General features: G+C 35.8%; 1 protein-coding gene and 1 long non-coding RNA gene across 2 annotated transcripts; one reads left to right on the forward strand and one right to left on the reverse strand.

The window, feature by feature from the left end:
- The first annotated feature begins 5964 nt into the window (after positions 1 to 5964).
- On the forward strand, positions 5965 to 8983 carry LOC148587273 (uncharacterized). Its single transcript, XR_015911590.1, has 3 exons — positions 5965 to 6051; positions 7231 to 7310; positions 8612 to 8983. It is a non-coding gene; the product is annotated as an uncharacterized LOC148587273 (long non-coding RNA).
- A 2912-nt stretch (positions 8984 to 11895) lies between these two features.
- LOC148587274 (uclacyanin 1-like) lies at positions 11896 to 16465 on the reverse strand. The gene is made up of 3 exons (XM_088513734.1): positions 16257 to 16465; positions 14843 to 15130; positions 11896 to 12758 (listed from the first exon to the last, which is right to left on the reverse strand). Exons 1-3 carry the CDS (start codon positions 16426 to 16428, stop codon positions 12502 to 12504), a joined length of 717 nt encoding a protein of 238 aa, XP_088369860.1. The 5' UTR covers positions 16429 to 16465; the 3' UTR covers positions 11896 to 12501.
- Between the last annotated feature and the right edge of the window lie 325 nt (positions 16466 to 16790).

Below are 16790 nucleotides of genomic sequence, written 5' to 3' on the forward strand. Positions count from 1 at the left end.
AAATGAAATTGAGAAGATCTAAGTCCGTAGCAACCCTTAGGGGTTGGTTAAATATAGAAAATCTAATATTAATAAGTTTTTGTGGATTTTTTTGAAATTTTTCTTAAACATAGGAAAGGAAATAACATATAGGGATCTAATTGACCAAAATGGAATAGTAAATGCGCTGAAGATTGACAGACTTCATTTCTGGAATATGAAAACTTTTGTAGTCTTAATCACGAGTTCATCAGTATGGATGATCTAACCACATGCTTAGTTATTTATAGATAATCACAAACACCTCGGGTGTATGAAAAATATCCTGCACCAAGTACTGATGGTATCTTGCCTTTTTTTTTCTTAGGTTATGAATATTTTAACCTGCACCACAGGTGTATGAACAGCGCTTAGCAACTCCACGGGCCCACGGCACTTCCCCTCCCTTCTTTTCTTGGTGTAGGATTAGCTTTTCTTGAAATGGATGAATTGTCTGCTTTCAATTTTTTTTTGTCCCTCATAGAATAAGTATGATCAAGCATGAAAACATAAAAGGGTTTAAAAGGGTTTTCATGCTTTATCATAGAATAAGCAGTATATATATATATATGTTGATTAATTGGAGCCCAAGGGTTCCTCTTGTTTAATAGGATTTGATTTGCTAGCTCGTTTCGTGGTAGAAAACACGAACACCACCTTAGTTCAAACTTTGCAAGAAAGTGACATTTAAATGTCACATCTAATGGTATGCAAGTGAGACTTTTATTTACATTATCAATTTAAAAGGATAAGAAACGAATATATATATATTTTTTGGTAAGTAAAAGAAACATGAGGCATAGCTTTTCTTGAAATGGATGAATTATTTGCTTTCAATTTTTTTTCCCTTTTCAATTTTTCAGAATAAGGAGATAGTCGTCCCTCATAGAATAACTATAATCAAGCATGAAAACATAAAAGGGTTTAAAAGGGTTTCATGCTTTATCATAGAATAAGCAGTGTATATATATATATATATATATATATATATATATATATATATATATATTGGGAAGAATATTAATAATGATAGTTTTTCTTTTTATTTGTTTATTTTTTTAAAAAAAATTGATATTTTATTAATTTTAGTTCAATTTCCGTTAAAAGGAAATGTGGACATGAGAGGAGTGGGTGGCCTTTGCCTAACTCCGTCATCTCCGCCCAAAGTGTTCAAGAAGGGGATCAATGGATTAAACTCAATTATTACGTGCAATGAATTAACGGAATCTTTTGTTTCAAAGGATTCGCAGTTCTCACCCAAAGGTGGGATGAAATGGCAGAGGTGGCTTGCTGTATGAATTACCATTAACTTAGGGTTGAAAAGGAATACTGGGGCCGGCGATATTGTAGTAGGTTTTGTTTTCTAGCTAGCTAGTCGTTCATGCGTTAGGCCTAATAGCCTGTATATTACGTGGACTAAAATATTGAGTGTCAGTGTATTTATTCCTTTTACTACACACGTACACATACTACATCATGTAAAATGTAGCCACATTTTACAGGCCCATTCACTACAAGCAATTAATGCCTATATATGTGTGTGCGTGGAATAAATACAAGAAAACTCAAAATTTTACTAAATAAAAGCTAGAAAGAAGAGTGAGACATTTATCAAAATTTAAAAATTGAGCCAAAATTTTAGTCAAAATTTTACCAAAAAATCATAATATTAGTGGTAGTTCTATTAGTATTCACTTTAAATCCCTTTGTGAGCGCTAGCAATAGCTTCCCTTTGATTTTCCTTAAGTTTAGAGCACAAAACTACTTTTTGCTTTCCTATGAAAATATATTTCACAATAGTTTTCCTTACATTTCCCTATACCATTAAAATATTATTTATTTACAAAATACAAGTTTCCTATCTACTTTCACTTTTTTCACAAAATATTAACACAATTCCCAATTAAAGACAAAAAGATGAAAGAGAAGAGAAAAATGATAAATGTTTATATTAAATTAATGTATAGGAAACTACTTTTGGTTCCCTATACATTGGAAAATACTATAGCAACCAGAGAACGATCCTCTCCATTTCATTTGAAATGGAGGGAATCCATTTAGTTGCTTTAAGAGGATATTTTTGTTAAAAAAATAATAACATAATAATAATAAAAAAAGAATAAAATTGTCTCCTAAAAACAATTAACTTGTTCATCTTCATTTCAAATGAAATTGAGAGGATCCAAGTCCGTAGCAACTCTTGAGGGTTGGTTAAATGTAAGGAATCAGATGTGAATGGGTTTTTGTGGTTTTTTTTGAAATTTTTCCTACACATAAGAAATGAAATGACATATAAAGCATATGCTGCTAGTGCTCTAAGCTGATTGACCAAAATGGAATAGAAAATGCGCTGAAGATTGACAGACTTCATTTCTGGAATATGAAAACTTTTGTAGTCTTAATCATGAGTTCATCAGTATTTGATGATCTAACCACATGTTTAGTTATTTATAGATAATCGCAAACACCTCGGGTGTATGAAAAATACCCTGCACCAAGTGATGGTATCTTGCCTTTTTTTCTTAGGTTATGAATATTTTAACCTACACCACAGGTGTATGAACAGCGCTTAGCAACTCCACGGGTCCACGGCACTTCCCCTACTTTTCTTGGTGTATGATAAGCTTAACCTACACCACGGCCCTTTCAGCTGTCTTCCGTCTTTGAAGTTGAAATTAAAGGTGGAGCTTATAACCTAAACAAGGCTCAACTAATCATTAATTTGCCTTACATTTTTTCAGAATAATGATGAGAGTAAACGTACGCAAGATTTTCAAAAGCTTTTTGGCTTGTCAAATGCTTAAAACACTAATAAAATATAATGTAACGACAGACCACAAATATCTTCTAAAAAGAAAAAATTAAAACACTTCTCACAAATCACTATCTAATAAATAAAATACAAGACATTTAAAAAATAAAAAAAAACTATATATATATATATATATATATATATATATAATTTTTTTTAATAAAAAAACAGCGGTTAGCTTTTTGGCCTTTCACCTAGACTCTTAGTGGGGTGGCGGCGATAACCATTAAAGTAATTCTATAAGTCCATTTTGTGTTACTTTTGTGTCTCTCAAAAAATGAGGTGGCTTTTAAAATTACTATTTGATCAAAATTTAATAATAATTTTACTTTAATAGATTTTAGGAACACCTAGAGCTTAATTTATAAGAAATTCTTGTCTAATTCCCTTTCTGGAGTTATATCATATATATGAATAAGATTTCAGCTTGCAAAGTTGAACTTTTTCAAAGAGAACCGCAGGATTTGTATGGGACTTTTTTTATTATTTTTTGTCAGAAACCAATCTTTAGATGAATTCTTGTTTTTAAAAAATAAAAATCTAAAAATTAGTTAAAAATATTAACTCAATAATATTATACGATAAAAATATGATTTCTAACTCCCTCTTTTTCCACAATTATGATAGAATGTCCCATAATATCTAACTCATTTTCTTTTGAGAAATTGAGATATGCACTCGCCGGAGATGATATATATTGTTATAAATACCAGGCCCAAAGCTTAAATAAAATCTGTGTGTAACGCTGATTTTGGAAGTCTTCGTATTTCATCTTTGTACGTACAGCCCACTCTCACTATTTATGGGCCTCTTCTTTCCTGTTTATGATATATGTGCTTTTTTTTTTTTTTTTTTTTTCTGAGCAATACATGGACGAGGGAGGAGAGAGTTTATGATATGTGATTAGTAGTACAAAATTTCCGATTATGATCCCATTTGGTCTTTTTTATTTTTTCTAAAACAGTGATATTTGTAGAGAGTATTATTATAACCAAAGAATTTGGCTTGCCTCAAGTAAAAAAAATCACCAGATATTTTCTATGAAAAAATAAACAGTGCAGATTGAAAGACTGAGTGAGAATTATAATTATTTTTTTACTAAAAAAAATATATACCCTTTTTTGTTTTTTTTTTTTTTTACGTAAAAAAATCTCCAGCGACTTTTTTTTTAGAGGTATATAACCAAAACTCAACCAAATAGGCTTTGCTCAGGCAAACAAAAAGGCCTATAAGGCTCTTCAGGCCACTCCACGGCCAGCCCACCAGAGAACTTGGGTCCGATTTGGTTGGTCTGAGCCTTGATTCATCCCCGCATAAAAGTTTCTTCATCCCTTCTGCTTCGACCCAAAGACCAGAAAGAGAGAAGGAGAGGATCCCAGTTGAGAGGGAGACTTGTCCCAACCGATGTTTTAGACGGAAATGTTTTGAGTTAACGGTGATTTCTTTGCTAGGTTTTATTTTTTTATTTTTTATTTTTTAAAAAAACATGGCAGCTTTTGAGATTAGGTTGGAGGAAATTCCTCCACCTTAGTTTAGAGGAAAACTATGTCCTTTAATTTATTTTATTTTATCAAACATGTACTTTTTTCTAAGGGTGTTCAAACGGTTATAACTGTCGGTTATTGACTATAACCGCTAAACGCAATCAACTTTGGCTGTTATTGGTTTTTAACAACAGCAACCACAACTGCCTAGGCGATTAGGGGTTATTTTATAACTGGCAGTTAGCGGTTATTCAATTCAATAACCAGTAGTTATAACCACTCTTTTTAATGGGCTTTTTAAGTGTTTTGGGCCTTTAATTTGCCTATTTTTTGATCTTATTTTAAGTGTTTAAGCCCAAAATGTTTCAAAAAAGATGGAAAATGCTGTTTTTTGGGCTAGCGAATATTTTTGAATAAGGCTTCACCTAAAACATCACATACCACATTATATATTTCACATACATAGTCATAAATAGCCAAATCCATTAATCCAAATACAAATGAAAAAATTAAAAAGACAAATCCCAAATCTGTAAACATATTACAAACCAAATAGAAGCAAAGCAGTAAGCAGTAAGCACAGCCAATAAGTCTGGACAAAACAAGTCTGACAAAAAAAAAAAAAAGTCTGGATAAAACCAAATCCCAAATCTGGAAGGAGAGAATGAGGGATTGAGAGGCAGGGAGGGACGACTAGGCAGAATAAATTCACCTTATTCACCTTCCAAAATGACGCCGTTTTGGATGTTTTATTTAATAGTTTATATATATATAGCTCGGGTTCTTCCGAACTTTGAAATACTCTTTTCTTTTCTCCCTCTCTGATCATCTGTGAAATCTCACAATATGTATGTCAGAATTTCATTTATGTACTACAGAATGTTTCATTCAATGAAAGCTTCTTCAAGCTAATTTTATAGCATCATATTTTCGTAAGTCTTTATTTTCATATATCTTATTTTCATTATGTATATTCTTGAATTTATGGGTTATAACCGCATTTTCCTACCCCTAAAACTGCTAACAGCAACTGTCCTGGGCGGCTTTATAACCGACCCGCTTCAACACCCCTACTTTTTCCTTCAAGCTAACGTACTTTTAAGCACCTCAAATGCACATTTAAATAGACCCTAATGTACCTCAAACATACTTTTAGGCATCATAGTTCCGTGGTTCTTTAAGATAGCTCTGAAGGATCTCTCTTCTGAGGTTCTCACTTTGGGTTAAAAACCTTTTACTACGTAGATAGATGTAAATGGTTTTGTGGTACTCTCGAGGTAAAGGCTCTTTGTCATTTGATGTGTAGGGATTGAAGAATCATTGACCTAGTCTAGGTGGTTGTCAAGGTTAAACACACTCACATACAAAAGGTCTACTTTTGCGCTTTTTTGCCGGGGGGGGGGGGGGGGGGGGGGGGGGGGGTGTGGAGGGAAGGACATTACTACGAGTGTTACAAAATGTTTCTGGCTGTGAAATATATATTGCGTACAAATTTTGAGATTAATTTAATCTGATGGATAAAAGATGTATTGGTGATAGGTTCTTAGACAATTTCATGCCATTTGTGGTACGATTGGTTTATATTTCTTATTTATGCATTTACATTATTTTACATCATCTAATCAATTTCAATGCTTTATGCTTTCTTAGGTGGTGCTTGGAGGTGGTCAAGATGCATCTAATGTCACAACTACTGATCATCATGCCGGAAAGTTTGAGGCTAAATTCTATGACAAGGTAAAATCATATTTGGGATAACTTCAGAAAACCCCCCTGAAGTTCCAGCCGATTTGAAAAGACCCCCCTGAATTTCCAAAACTCTCATTTAAGCCCTCTGAACTTTCATTTTCTCTCACTTTGGACCCCTTTAACATTAAACTACGTCGTTTTGAATGTTTTATACCCATTTTACCCTTCCCCAAAACTACGTCGTTTTGTGTCCTAAAATTACCCAGCCTAAAACGACGTCGTTTTAGGCATTAATTTTTATTTTTTTTAAAAAAGAAAAAATTAAAAATTTAAAAAAAAAAAAATTTAAAAAAAAAAAAAAAAAAAAAAAGAAAAAAACTGGGGTGGCTTCAGCCACCCCCTTGGCCAAAATGGGGTGGCCGAACCACCCCATTTTTGGCCAAGGGGGTGGCAGAGCCACCCCCTGGACGGTCTGGGGGTGGCCGGACCACCCCCTTGGCCATGGGGGTGGTCCGGCCACCTCCAAAAGGGTTAAAAAAAAAAAAAAAAAAAAAAACGGGGGGGCGGGGGGGTGCATATGGGGTGGCCGGACCACCTCCAAGGGGCTGGGGGTGGTTTCGGCCACCCCATACGGCCGGTATGGGGTGGCCGAAACCACCCCAGCCCCTTGGGGGTGGTCCGGCCACCCCCAAAAACACCCCATCCCTTTTTTTTTTTTTTTTTTTGGGGCCAAGGGGGTGGCCGGACCACCCCCTTGGCCATGGGGGTGGCTCGACCACCCCCAGATCGGCCAGGGGGTGGCTGAAGCCACCCCCGTTTTTTTTTTTTTTTTTTTTTTTTTAATTTTATTTTTTATTATATATATATTTTACTTTTTTTAATTAAAAAAAAAAATTATGCTTAAAACGACGTCGTTTTGGGCTGGATATGTGTTGTGATTTTAGGACACAAAACGACATAGTTTTGAGGAAGGGTAAAATGGGTATAAAACATCCAAAACGACGTAGTTTAATGTTAAAGGGGTCCAAAGTGAGAGAAAACCAAAGTTCATGGGGTCTAAGTGAGAGCTTTGGAAATTCAGGGGGGTCTTTTCAAATCGGCTGGAACTTCAGGGGGGTTTTCTGAAGTTATCCCATCATATTTTCATTTAAGTTCTCTAATAATATTACAGTTTGTGGTTGTCTAGTCTCTTCAGTATATGATGTACTCTCATCTTCATATGCGTAGATTCTTCAAGAAGAAATTGGAGGTGTGAAAGGGCATTTTGGACCAATAAATGCTCTGGCATTCAACCCTGATGGAAAAAGGTTTAGTTTTGCTGTTCTTTTCTTTTTTAGCAAATTAGGTTTTCCAACTTAGTGTTGAGTAAAGACTTCTTGTCTTGCCCCCTACTCTAAACCATTTATTATCAAAATCTGGAATTAATTTTCCATAAATAATCAATTAAAAATACCTAAACTACTAACTTGCCAAAATCTGCCACAAACTCAAGCTAGCTCTGAGCTCTATAAACACTAAGAAGGATTACATGCTACAAATGCATTCATCTCCTTACAACATAACCTTATTTTATATCACTTGCATGTGTCTACTTGTGTTAGCTGAGTTTAAATGGATATAGACAGAACGATGAAGTTGAAAAAAGCTTAAGGAATTGTTTTCCCAAAGCTTTTGTTCACTTTGTGTTCATGCACCATTTTCCCAAAAAAATTAACATCAAAACATTCACACTTTTTTCACTTTTTATATCACATCATTCACTTTTTATTACTATTCAAATAAAAAAATCACATCAAAATAAAACTTTTTAACTTTTCCATACAAAAAATTGAAAACTTTATATCACATCAATCATTTTCTACTATAGTAACAAAGGCAAAACCATTTACCAAACAATCCCTAAATTTGAAGGAAAACATCGCCGCAATTGGATGATTAGGGCTTCAATATTGAAACGTTATCTAATGTTGAAGGGCCACAATTGTACTTTACCTTAATATGTATAAAGTGCAGGGGTTATTTGGATGGAAACTTGTGATAATAGTGATGATTTATGTTTATACTGCTCTTGGAGTCTTGGGTTATTTGTATAAATATAAGTCTATATGTCTTAAATTTGGTGTGACTTAGGCTGGTGGAGACTATTTTGAAGTAGTACTAACTGTTTTCTTGGTGGTATTGGCATCTTTAAAGGTAGAGATAGTATTTGTGTGATGGTTGTTTAGTCTCTCTAGTGAAGGAATTGGAGTTGAACCAATATTCTGAGTTTCCCATAGAAATGGAATGGCAAGAATCCATCTGTTGAGTCTTTGTCGATACTCTGTTTATTTGCTTTTTAATTGGCTTATGCTCATTTCCTATTCTTGCTGATTTTCTGTTAATCATTTCTTGAAATCAGTTGTATTCAATAGTTCAGTTTAAATCAAGCTAGGCACATTCTATTTTTCTCCTATTAGTGGTAGTTCTATCAGTATTCACTTTAAATAATCTGATTGACCAAAATTGTCCTACAACTTGTTGGAAAAATGTATTTGTTTAAATGGCATGATGCTTGAATTACAATCTAATTTTTGTAGCTCTTACCTCTTTGATATTTTTGAATTTATAGTTTCTCAAGCGGAGGTGAAGATGGTTATGTACGTTTACATCACTTTGACCTCGATTACTTTAACATCAAGATCTAGATTTGGAGCATAAAACTTTTACACTGATTGAACGGTGATGCTGTTTAATGCCCAACAAAGAAGCTTGGCTTGGAAATTGGAAGTGTAATGATGTTGTCACTTGGGATGATTGTCTTACACAAGCATCCCACTGAAAATGTCAACAATTGAGAGCATGATTTAAGGATGATTTCCCTTTAGGGTATTGTTTTTTAAAAAATATTTATTTTATGAAGTCATCTATTAAAATTAGAATCGAGGTTTGGAGGTTATTTGAAGTTCACTTTATTTTCCTTCTTAAGCAGTAATTTTTTTTTTTTTATCGTGGGTGTTCAACGAAACAATGCTTAATATTTTGCTTGTTGGAACATCTTGTATTACAAAAGAAGATTTCTTGAATAATTACAAAGAGGTGCATTCACGAATATATACAGCAGGTGTACATTAATTAAATGCAAAAGAAAGAATAACGAATACAAAATATAAAATCATGTTTCCTTTGCTGTCTTTTGGAAACATATCATACTCATTCATTGATAAAAGTTGCGAGCCTAAAGCTCTTACAAACAGAACAAAAAGCTCTGAAGTAAATCATAGCCGAAGCTAAAGATACAGTCATCAACAACAGACCAAATCAACCAAAATACAGCATCCGCTAACCTATGACTAAATATCAGGTTGAAAACTCAGATCTGCATCAAACAGACGCCATCTAATGCATAGGTAGCGCTTATTCCTCGGCCTTGAGAGCAAAACCCCCAAGCCGATACTTATTCCTCGGCCTTGAGAGCAAAACCCACAAGCCGATACTCATCCTCCTCGACTCGAAAGCCAGGAAAAATTTCACATCTACAACCCAAAGGGTTGGACCAGTAATATCAGACAACAATCGGGCGCAACAAAGCAAGAGGAAAAAGCATTATTACAAGCATAAATAAAACCATACATGGAAATAAAGGAAACAATAAAACTAATGCAGGAAAAGAAATTACAATAAATAAAACCAAATACAGGGGAACTCAAAGGAAATATAAAACAGAAAAACAACAAAACAGGAAAATAAATGCGAAAAACACTCAAAGCGGGTCACGGCAGCCGGAGGAGGCCGATCGTGAGCTGGCCGAAAACCGCCGCGGAAGGTGGCACAAAAAGCTTGGCGCGGGAGGGGGGCATGAAAAGACCCGACAGTCAGCGGTGAGCAGCGAAGCGAGCACGGAGGAGATCGGCGGCACACACAAACAAACAAGGAGGAGGAGAGTTTGAGTGAAAACTCCCAAAAGCAGTACCCACCGAAAGAGAACACAAGCACAAAGGAACAGAAAACACCAAAGACAGAAACAAACCTAAAACAAAAATCGGGAAGCAAGGAAGGGAGGAGGGATGCAGGCAATGGGCATCCCTCCTCCCCTGAGGCGGCGGCACTCTGGAGAGGGGCTTAGGGTTTTCCTAAGAGTATTTTTCCTTTGCTGTCTAACTTCCTTTTCTACTTGTTTTCCTTCTTTATATGCTGCCAGATATTTCTTTGACAAGTTTAGGAAAGCTTTAATTTTCTACGCCCATTTATTCTCCTCACGGCACGCTTCACGGTATCTACTCCACCATTTAGTGCCCTGGATGTTCCCCCTACTGCACGACTCAAGATTATCAGGCTTCGCAGGCCGGTTGGTATGCACTGAACTCCGCTATCAAGGTTTGTCAGGCTAGAGCGCTGTGGCGGTTGCTGCTCCTCCTGGCCGACCGGAGGGACGCTAAAGGGCTGAGGCGGTTGCTGCTCCTCCTGGCCGACCGGAGGGACGCTTGAGGGCTGAGGCAGTTGCTGCTCCTCCTGGCCGACCGGAGGGACGCTAGAGGGCTGAGGCGGTTGCTGCTCCTCCTGGCCGACCGGAGGGACGCTTGAGGGCTGAGGCGGTTGCTGCTCCTCCTGGCTGACCGGAGGGACACTAGAGGGCTGAGGCGGTTGCTCCTCCTCCACGCCGACCAGAGGGACGCTTGAGGGCTGAGGCGGTTGCTGCTCCTCCTGGCCGACCTGAGGGACGCTTGAGGGCTGAGGCGGTTGCTGCTCCTCCTGGCTGACCGGAGGGACGCTAGAGGGCTGAGGCGGTTGCTCCTCCTCCACGCCGACCAGAGGGACGCTTGAGGGCTGAGGCGGTTGTTGCCGGAAAGTGTTAAGCATGGGTTTGAAGCATTGCAACATAATGCAAAAGATTATTTGACCAATGATACCCGAGACGATCCCAGATCCCATTTCCTTTGCAATATTGCCCCAAACAGAGCTTTTGCGTAAAGAGGCCAGCAGATTGTCCCAAACAGAGCTTTTGTGTACAGAGGCCTGCGGGGCAGGGGCAGGCTCAGGCCCTAGGCGAGTTAGGCCCTCGCCTAGGGCCCCCAATTTAATAAGGCCTACAAAAATATTTTTTGACTTGAAAAAAATTTGGAAAAAAAAAAAAGAAATTATTTTGGACCAAAAAAAAAATTGAAGGCCCAAATTTTTTTTTAATAGGGCCCAAAAAAAATTTTCATCCAAATTTAAGGCCTCAATTTAATAAGGCTCCAATTAATAAGCCCTTTATAAATTCTAAAAATAATTCAAAAATAAATAAATAAAGGGACAAAGCATTAAAGGCCTTACATCATTACATGCCAATTCCCTAGAGCTCTATACGCCTGATGCCCACAATACACGCCTATATCATGCAATCATGCTCTTAGCCTCTTTATGGATTTTTTTTTGTTTTTGGTGAGAAAATATATTCGTTACAAATAAAACATTACCATTTATTTTCTATTTATTATTTAGCCATCTAGGAAAGCCAATAGCCAAAAATATAAACTGCTGTCAGCCTAGTAAGCCTACCATGGGCATTTTAAATATCAGAGTCTCTCTATTTGCCACTTTATCTCTCCTCTTTGCTTGTTCTTTTCTGAGTTTTTCTTCTCTGCCTATCTCATCATTTTCTTTTCCTCATCATTTTTTCTTCCTCTCCGACTCTGAGTGATCGAGTCTCATATCCTATCTCCAAGAACTACTTCATAATTCCTTTGCCAAATCAGGTTTTATTGTTTTATTTTTGTCATTTATTTTATTATAGTCATAATTTTTTTTGATAAATCGTGTTTGTTTAATTTGTTAGTATTTTTAAAGTATATATATATATATATATATACTTTTAAAAAAAAAAATTGTTACTTTAAAAAAAAAAAAAAAAAAAAAATTTAGGCCTAATTTCAAAGTTTTGCCTAAGGCCCCAAAATACATTGAGCCGGCCCTGGAGGCCTGAAGACCTGCCAGAGGTGGAGTTGGGAATATTAGACGCAACAAACAAAAATTTCATACTCTACACTTGCTTATTCACGCCAGACAAAAATTTCATAGTTCTATTAGTATTCACTTCCCGGGAAGGGAATACTAATACAACTACCTCTAATAGATTGTGCATCACGCCACCTCTGGCGTCGTAAGTTCACGTACTAATTTTTGCCTGTTGTGAATAAGCAAGTGTAGAGTACGAAAGGCCCTAATGTTCGACCGAAGCAAAGAGAGTGTGACTTAGGCCCTAATGTTTGTTTATTTGCTGTTTGTTTGTCGTGAATAAGCGAAGACTATCTAGTCACTTATCTGGGGCGTAACCAAATAGTTTTCGCGCATAAATTCAATGCTAGCGCCGCAAGCATTGAATTTTGTGTGCCTTTTGACAGTTGCTACTGTCCATGCTCTTGACCAGCCAACGTAGTAACAAGGGAAACTACTCTCCTGTTTCAAAATCTCTCTATTTTCTTTTTATTTAGTGTATTTTAAAAAGTAATATTGTTCAAAAATTTTAATGATCATAGTGCATTAAATGTAATACTCTTCGTAATACGAAAAATACACTAAATAAAGAAAATAAAAAAATTTTAAAATGGAAAAGATCCATTTCCTCATAAATACACTAACTAAAACAAATAAAGAAATTTTAAAATCGTGAGAATCATTTTTCAGTGACAAGACAACAACATTTACATTAAAGAAGTCAGACTTTAATATTAGAGATGCAGGGGTATATTTATGTTGTGGGTTATTGGCTTGAATCTGGTCAACACCCATGCTCCTATCTGGTCAACACCAATGCACAAACAGCGAATAAGCAAACATTAGGGCCTAAGTCACTCTCTTTTAATAAAATGAAAATCTTAGCCGGCCAGAGATTTTCTCCTTTTGTTAGGGGTCTAATAATAGAAGTATTTTAGGATTAAAATATCTTAGGATAATATGTTATCTTTATAGATAACATTAGAAGTAGGGATTATAATTTAAATATTAGAGATAAAGATTATCGTTAGAGTAGCTTATTCTACTTAGTCTTTTATTTTTACTATGCATTGTAATTATTTATTTAAAAGGTCTAATAATAGAAGTATTTTAGGATTAAAATACCTTAGGATAATATGTTATCTTTATAGATAACATTAGAAGTTGGAATTATAATTTAAATATTAGGGATAAGTATTATCTTTAGAATAGTTTATTCTACTTAGTCTTTTATTTTTACTATGCATTATAATTGTCTATTTAAAAGCTCATTAATAAATTAAGCAGAATTAATCCATAACTTTGAGTTTGGAAAAGGATTTTAAGTTTCCTTAAAACCTAAAAGGTTTAAGTTCCCTTAAAAGAGAAGGTCTAGATTTCCTCTCCCCGTGTTTGCGTTTGCAAAAAAATCATTAGAGAAAAACAAACTGAAAGGATAAAAGGAAATAGAATATAGGAGGGAAATGCACCAATATAATTAATATCCCCAATAAAACTCGATCTCCATAGAGCAAATTAAAGAGACGTACGTACCAGGGATGGTATATGGCAATATAATTAATATCCCCAATAAAACAGTCAGAAGGGTATATGGCATTTTATGGCAGTTTCTGGATTATATGGTATTATATTATATATTCTTTTGTTAATTGCACAATAAAATACAAATAGAATATGTGAAAGTTTTCTTTACTCAAAAATATCAAAATATATGAAATTTAAAATCTATGAAAGTTTTCTTTACCTAAATCCTATAGTTATCAATTTCCATGAAACTCATGAAAATTTATAATTAATTAACACTTTGAATGTAATCTAGAAGGAGATGCCAAGCAAATTATTAGAGCCATTAACGATGAAGGCCAAAATTTCAGTTTGTTAGGCCAGTTGATTGAGGATGTCAGGCTTGGGCTTAATGCTATTCCGTTGTAGAAGGTCGAGCATGTACATCGAGAGGCGAATAAGGTGGCTCATAGATTAACTAAATTGACTCTCACACAAGCCAATGATATTGTATGGTTGGAAGAGGTACCGCCTTGTATTAGAGACATTGTATTGACAGAGCAATTGTTTTGTCAATGATTCATTAATAATATTGATCAACATTTTCAAAAAAAAAAAAAATTAACCCATTCAATTAGCATTTTTACTGTTTACATACCAAAAATTCTAATTTAATTCAAATCATAAAAAATTAGAGTTTATGTCCCTACTTTATTAATAAGTAAAGGTGGAGATTTAACGGTCAGAAGGGTATATGGCATTTTATGGCAGTTTCTGGATTATATGGAATTATATTATATATTCTTTTGTCAATTGCACAATAAAATACAAATATATTTTAAATTTCATATATTTTGATATTTTTGAGTAAAGAAAACTTTCACATACCCTATACATGACAGGGAAGAGGGCAGTAGCCAGTAGGCTGCGGCGTTTTTCAGGAAGGGAAGAGTGTGGGACCACTGCCTTGATGGGGTCCATGCAAACTAGGACACCCTAAAAATATGTGATGAAGCGGACAATCACTGCCGTTCATTCTTTTTCTCACTTTTTATTTTTTTTTTATTACTATAATACGAGAATGTTTTTGACTTATGTTACAATTTTTGTTGTTAAGTGAAGCATAGCACATGATTGCTACAGAGATTTGATTTCGGGATTTTAATAAATATGAGAATTGTTTATATTATTATTTCTGTTTCTAATTAAAAGAGATTAGCAATGGCGGAGGGAGGGGTGGCGAATTGATTGAACGCTCTGTTTGTTAATCTTTTTAGATGGAATTTTTTTTTTTTTTTTTTTGAAAAAATATTCTTATATGGGGTGTGATAAGGTAGGAAAGGTGGAGATTTAACAGTCAGAAGGGTATATAGGTTAAGTTTACCTGGAGTGTCCCCGTCGATCAAAATCTTGCGACTCTTGCCGACGGTATAGTTTTCCAGTACAGTTCTGGAAGTAGGTCCTGGAGATGTGGTAACGTTGATTGCCAACTTTTGACCCAGAAAGCAGCTCCTGTCCAAGGTGCTTATGAAGTAGTACTCTCCGGTAGAATTCAGGCTGAAGTTCGCCGTCCCCGTTTTTACAAGAGATATGGGGTTTGTTGAATTGCAGGTCAAGAAAGCCTCCGCCGTCACTCTCGCTACATCTTCCGCTCCAGTCGTGAAGTTAAAATCTGAAAGAAAATAAAAATATATATATATCAGAGAAGGGAGCCCCTACTATGCGGTCATGATGCGAAAAAGGATGTTTTGCAGCATCCACTCTTATGGTGACACATCACCAAGCTCATTTTGACAAAATAAAATCAAAACAGCAAACCAAAACACAAACCGGCGCCAGCAAACCCACCCCCCACCGGCGCCGAAGAGCATACAACCGGCCAGCATGCCGGCCAGTAAACCAGCTTTCCGGCCAGAAAAAATCAGCGTCACTGGCCAGCTTTCTTTCTCCCAAACCCTCTTTACTTTCTCCCAAACCGAGCATAGCCGGCCCCAAAAAAACCAGAAAAAAGCCTCATTTCTTTCTCCCAAACCCTCTTTCTTCATCCAGAAAAAAAAAAACCCGAAAAAAAGCGGCCGGCGAAAAAACAAGAAAAAACAAAACATAAAACATTAGTAAAACCAGAAAAAACAAAACCCAAACTCCAAATCCCCTCTTCTTCGCAAACTACAAACCCTAATCAGCCGAACCAAGAGAGACCCAACAAAATCAACAAAAACAAATTTCTGCAATCAGCTACATGAACAACCCAATCAGAAATTACAATCAACCCAATTAGAAATCCGGTGAGACCCAGCGAAACCCAGCGAAATCCGGCGAAACTCAGCCTCAAAACTCGTTTCTAATGCCTCTAAATCGTTTTTGATTCAAAACTAAAACTTAGAGGAGGAGATTAACCCTTAGGAAATTTTATCACCCTAAAGGAATCCACCGGAGAGGGCTACCGGCTGGAGAAAGGAGACCAGTGGGTCTGCAGACCCACGGCCGGCCGCCGGCGTGACATAGAGAAGAAAGAAGAAGAAAAAGTGGGAGAGAAAGAGAAGAAAGAAGAAAAGAAAGTGGGAGAGAAAGAGAAGTGCCGCAAATTTTCGGTGAAAAACAGAGAAGAAGAGAAGAATCAAGTGTATTAGGTTGTAGAGTTTTTTTTCGCATTTTATTTGCTTTATGTGATGTGTCTTGCAGCTATTGGGTGCTGCAAAACAACCCTTTTGCAGCATGACGGCATAGGAGGGTTTCTCATCAGAGAAAATAAAAATCTACAAAAGAAAATAAATTTTAGATAATTATATGGTACATACACAGAATGTCGCCGAGGATGAATGTTTGCTTGGCAGACCAAGCAGCGTAAAAGATGGGGCCCTCAGCCGGAACCACCCACCCTGTGGTGTCTCCGACCACATGTGTAGCCACTGCAACTGTGGTTTGTAGCCCAGCAAAAAGTGCTACGACTAGAATGGCTAATCTCATCATCGTTCTCTTTGTGTCTTGTTTCTGCTTTAATTATGTGTTGCCTGTTCTGGAGAGAAGTTCTTGAAGAAATGGGTTGTGAACTTGTGATATTTTTATAGAGTTTTGAGGCCTTATTTGGTAGAGGAGTTGGACTTGATCTAGACATTTTTTATCACAATTTTAAAAAGAATTAACATTAAAATATTTTTATATTTTTACTTTTTATATTACAATATTTATTTTTTATTATTATTCAAATAAAAAAATCATTACAAACTAAAATTTTTTTACATTTTTATATCAAATAATTTTATATTTTTTAACATCAATTATCGTGCGTAGGTCAACTCATTTACCATTCATCACTTCAGAAAGCATGGAAA

This window comes from Corylus avellana, chromosome 2 (assembly GCF_965113065.1).
Source record: "Corylus avellana chromosome 2, dhCorAvel1.hap1.2, whole genome shotgun sequence".
In the NCBI taxonomy this organism is placed as follows: domain Eukaryota; kingdom Viridiplantae; phylum Streptophyta; class Magnoliopsida; order Fagales; family Betulaceae; genus Corylus; species Corylus avellana.

Excerpts from the sequence above, each read along its gene's own strand:
- LOC148587274 (XM_088513734.1), bottom strand. The coding sequence starts at position 16,428 with ATGATGAGATTAGCCATTCTAGTCGTAGCACTTTTTGCTGGGCTACAA. Across the intron at positions 15,131-16,256 it reads CATCCTCGGCGACATTCTGT|ATTTTAACTTCACGACTGGA; the intron begins GTATGTACCATA and ends ATTTTCTTTCAG. Across the intron at positions 12,759-14,842 it reads GATCGACGGGGACACTCCAG|ATAGGAGCATGGGTGTTGAC; the intron begins GTAAACTTAACC and ends GGTGTTGACCAG.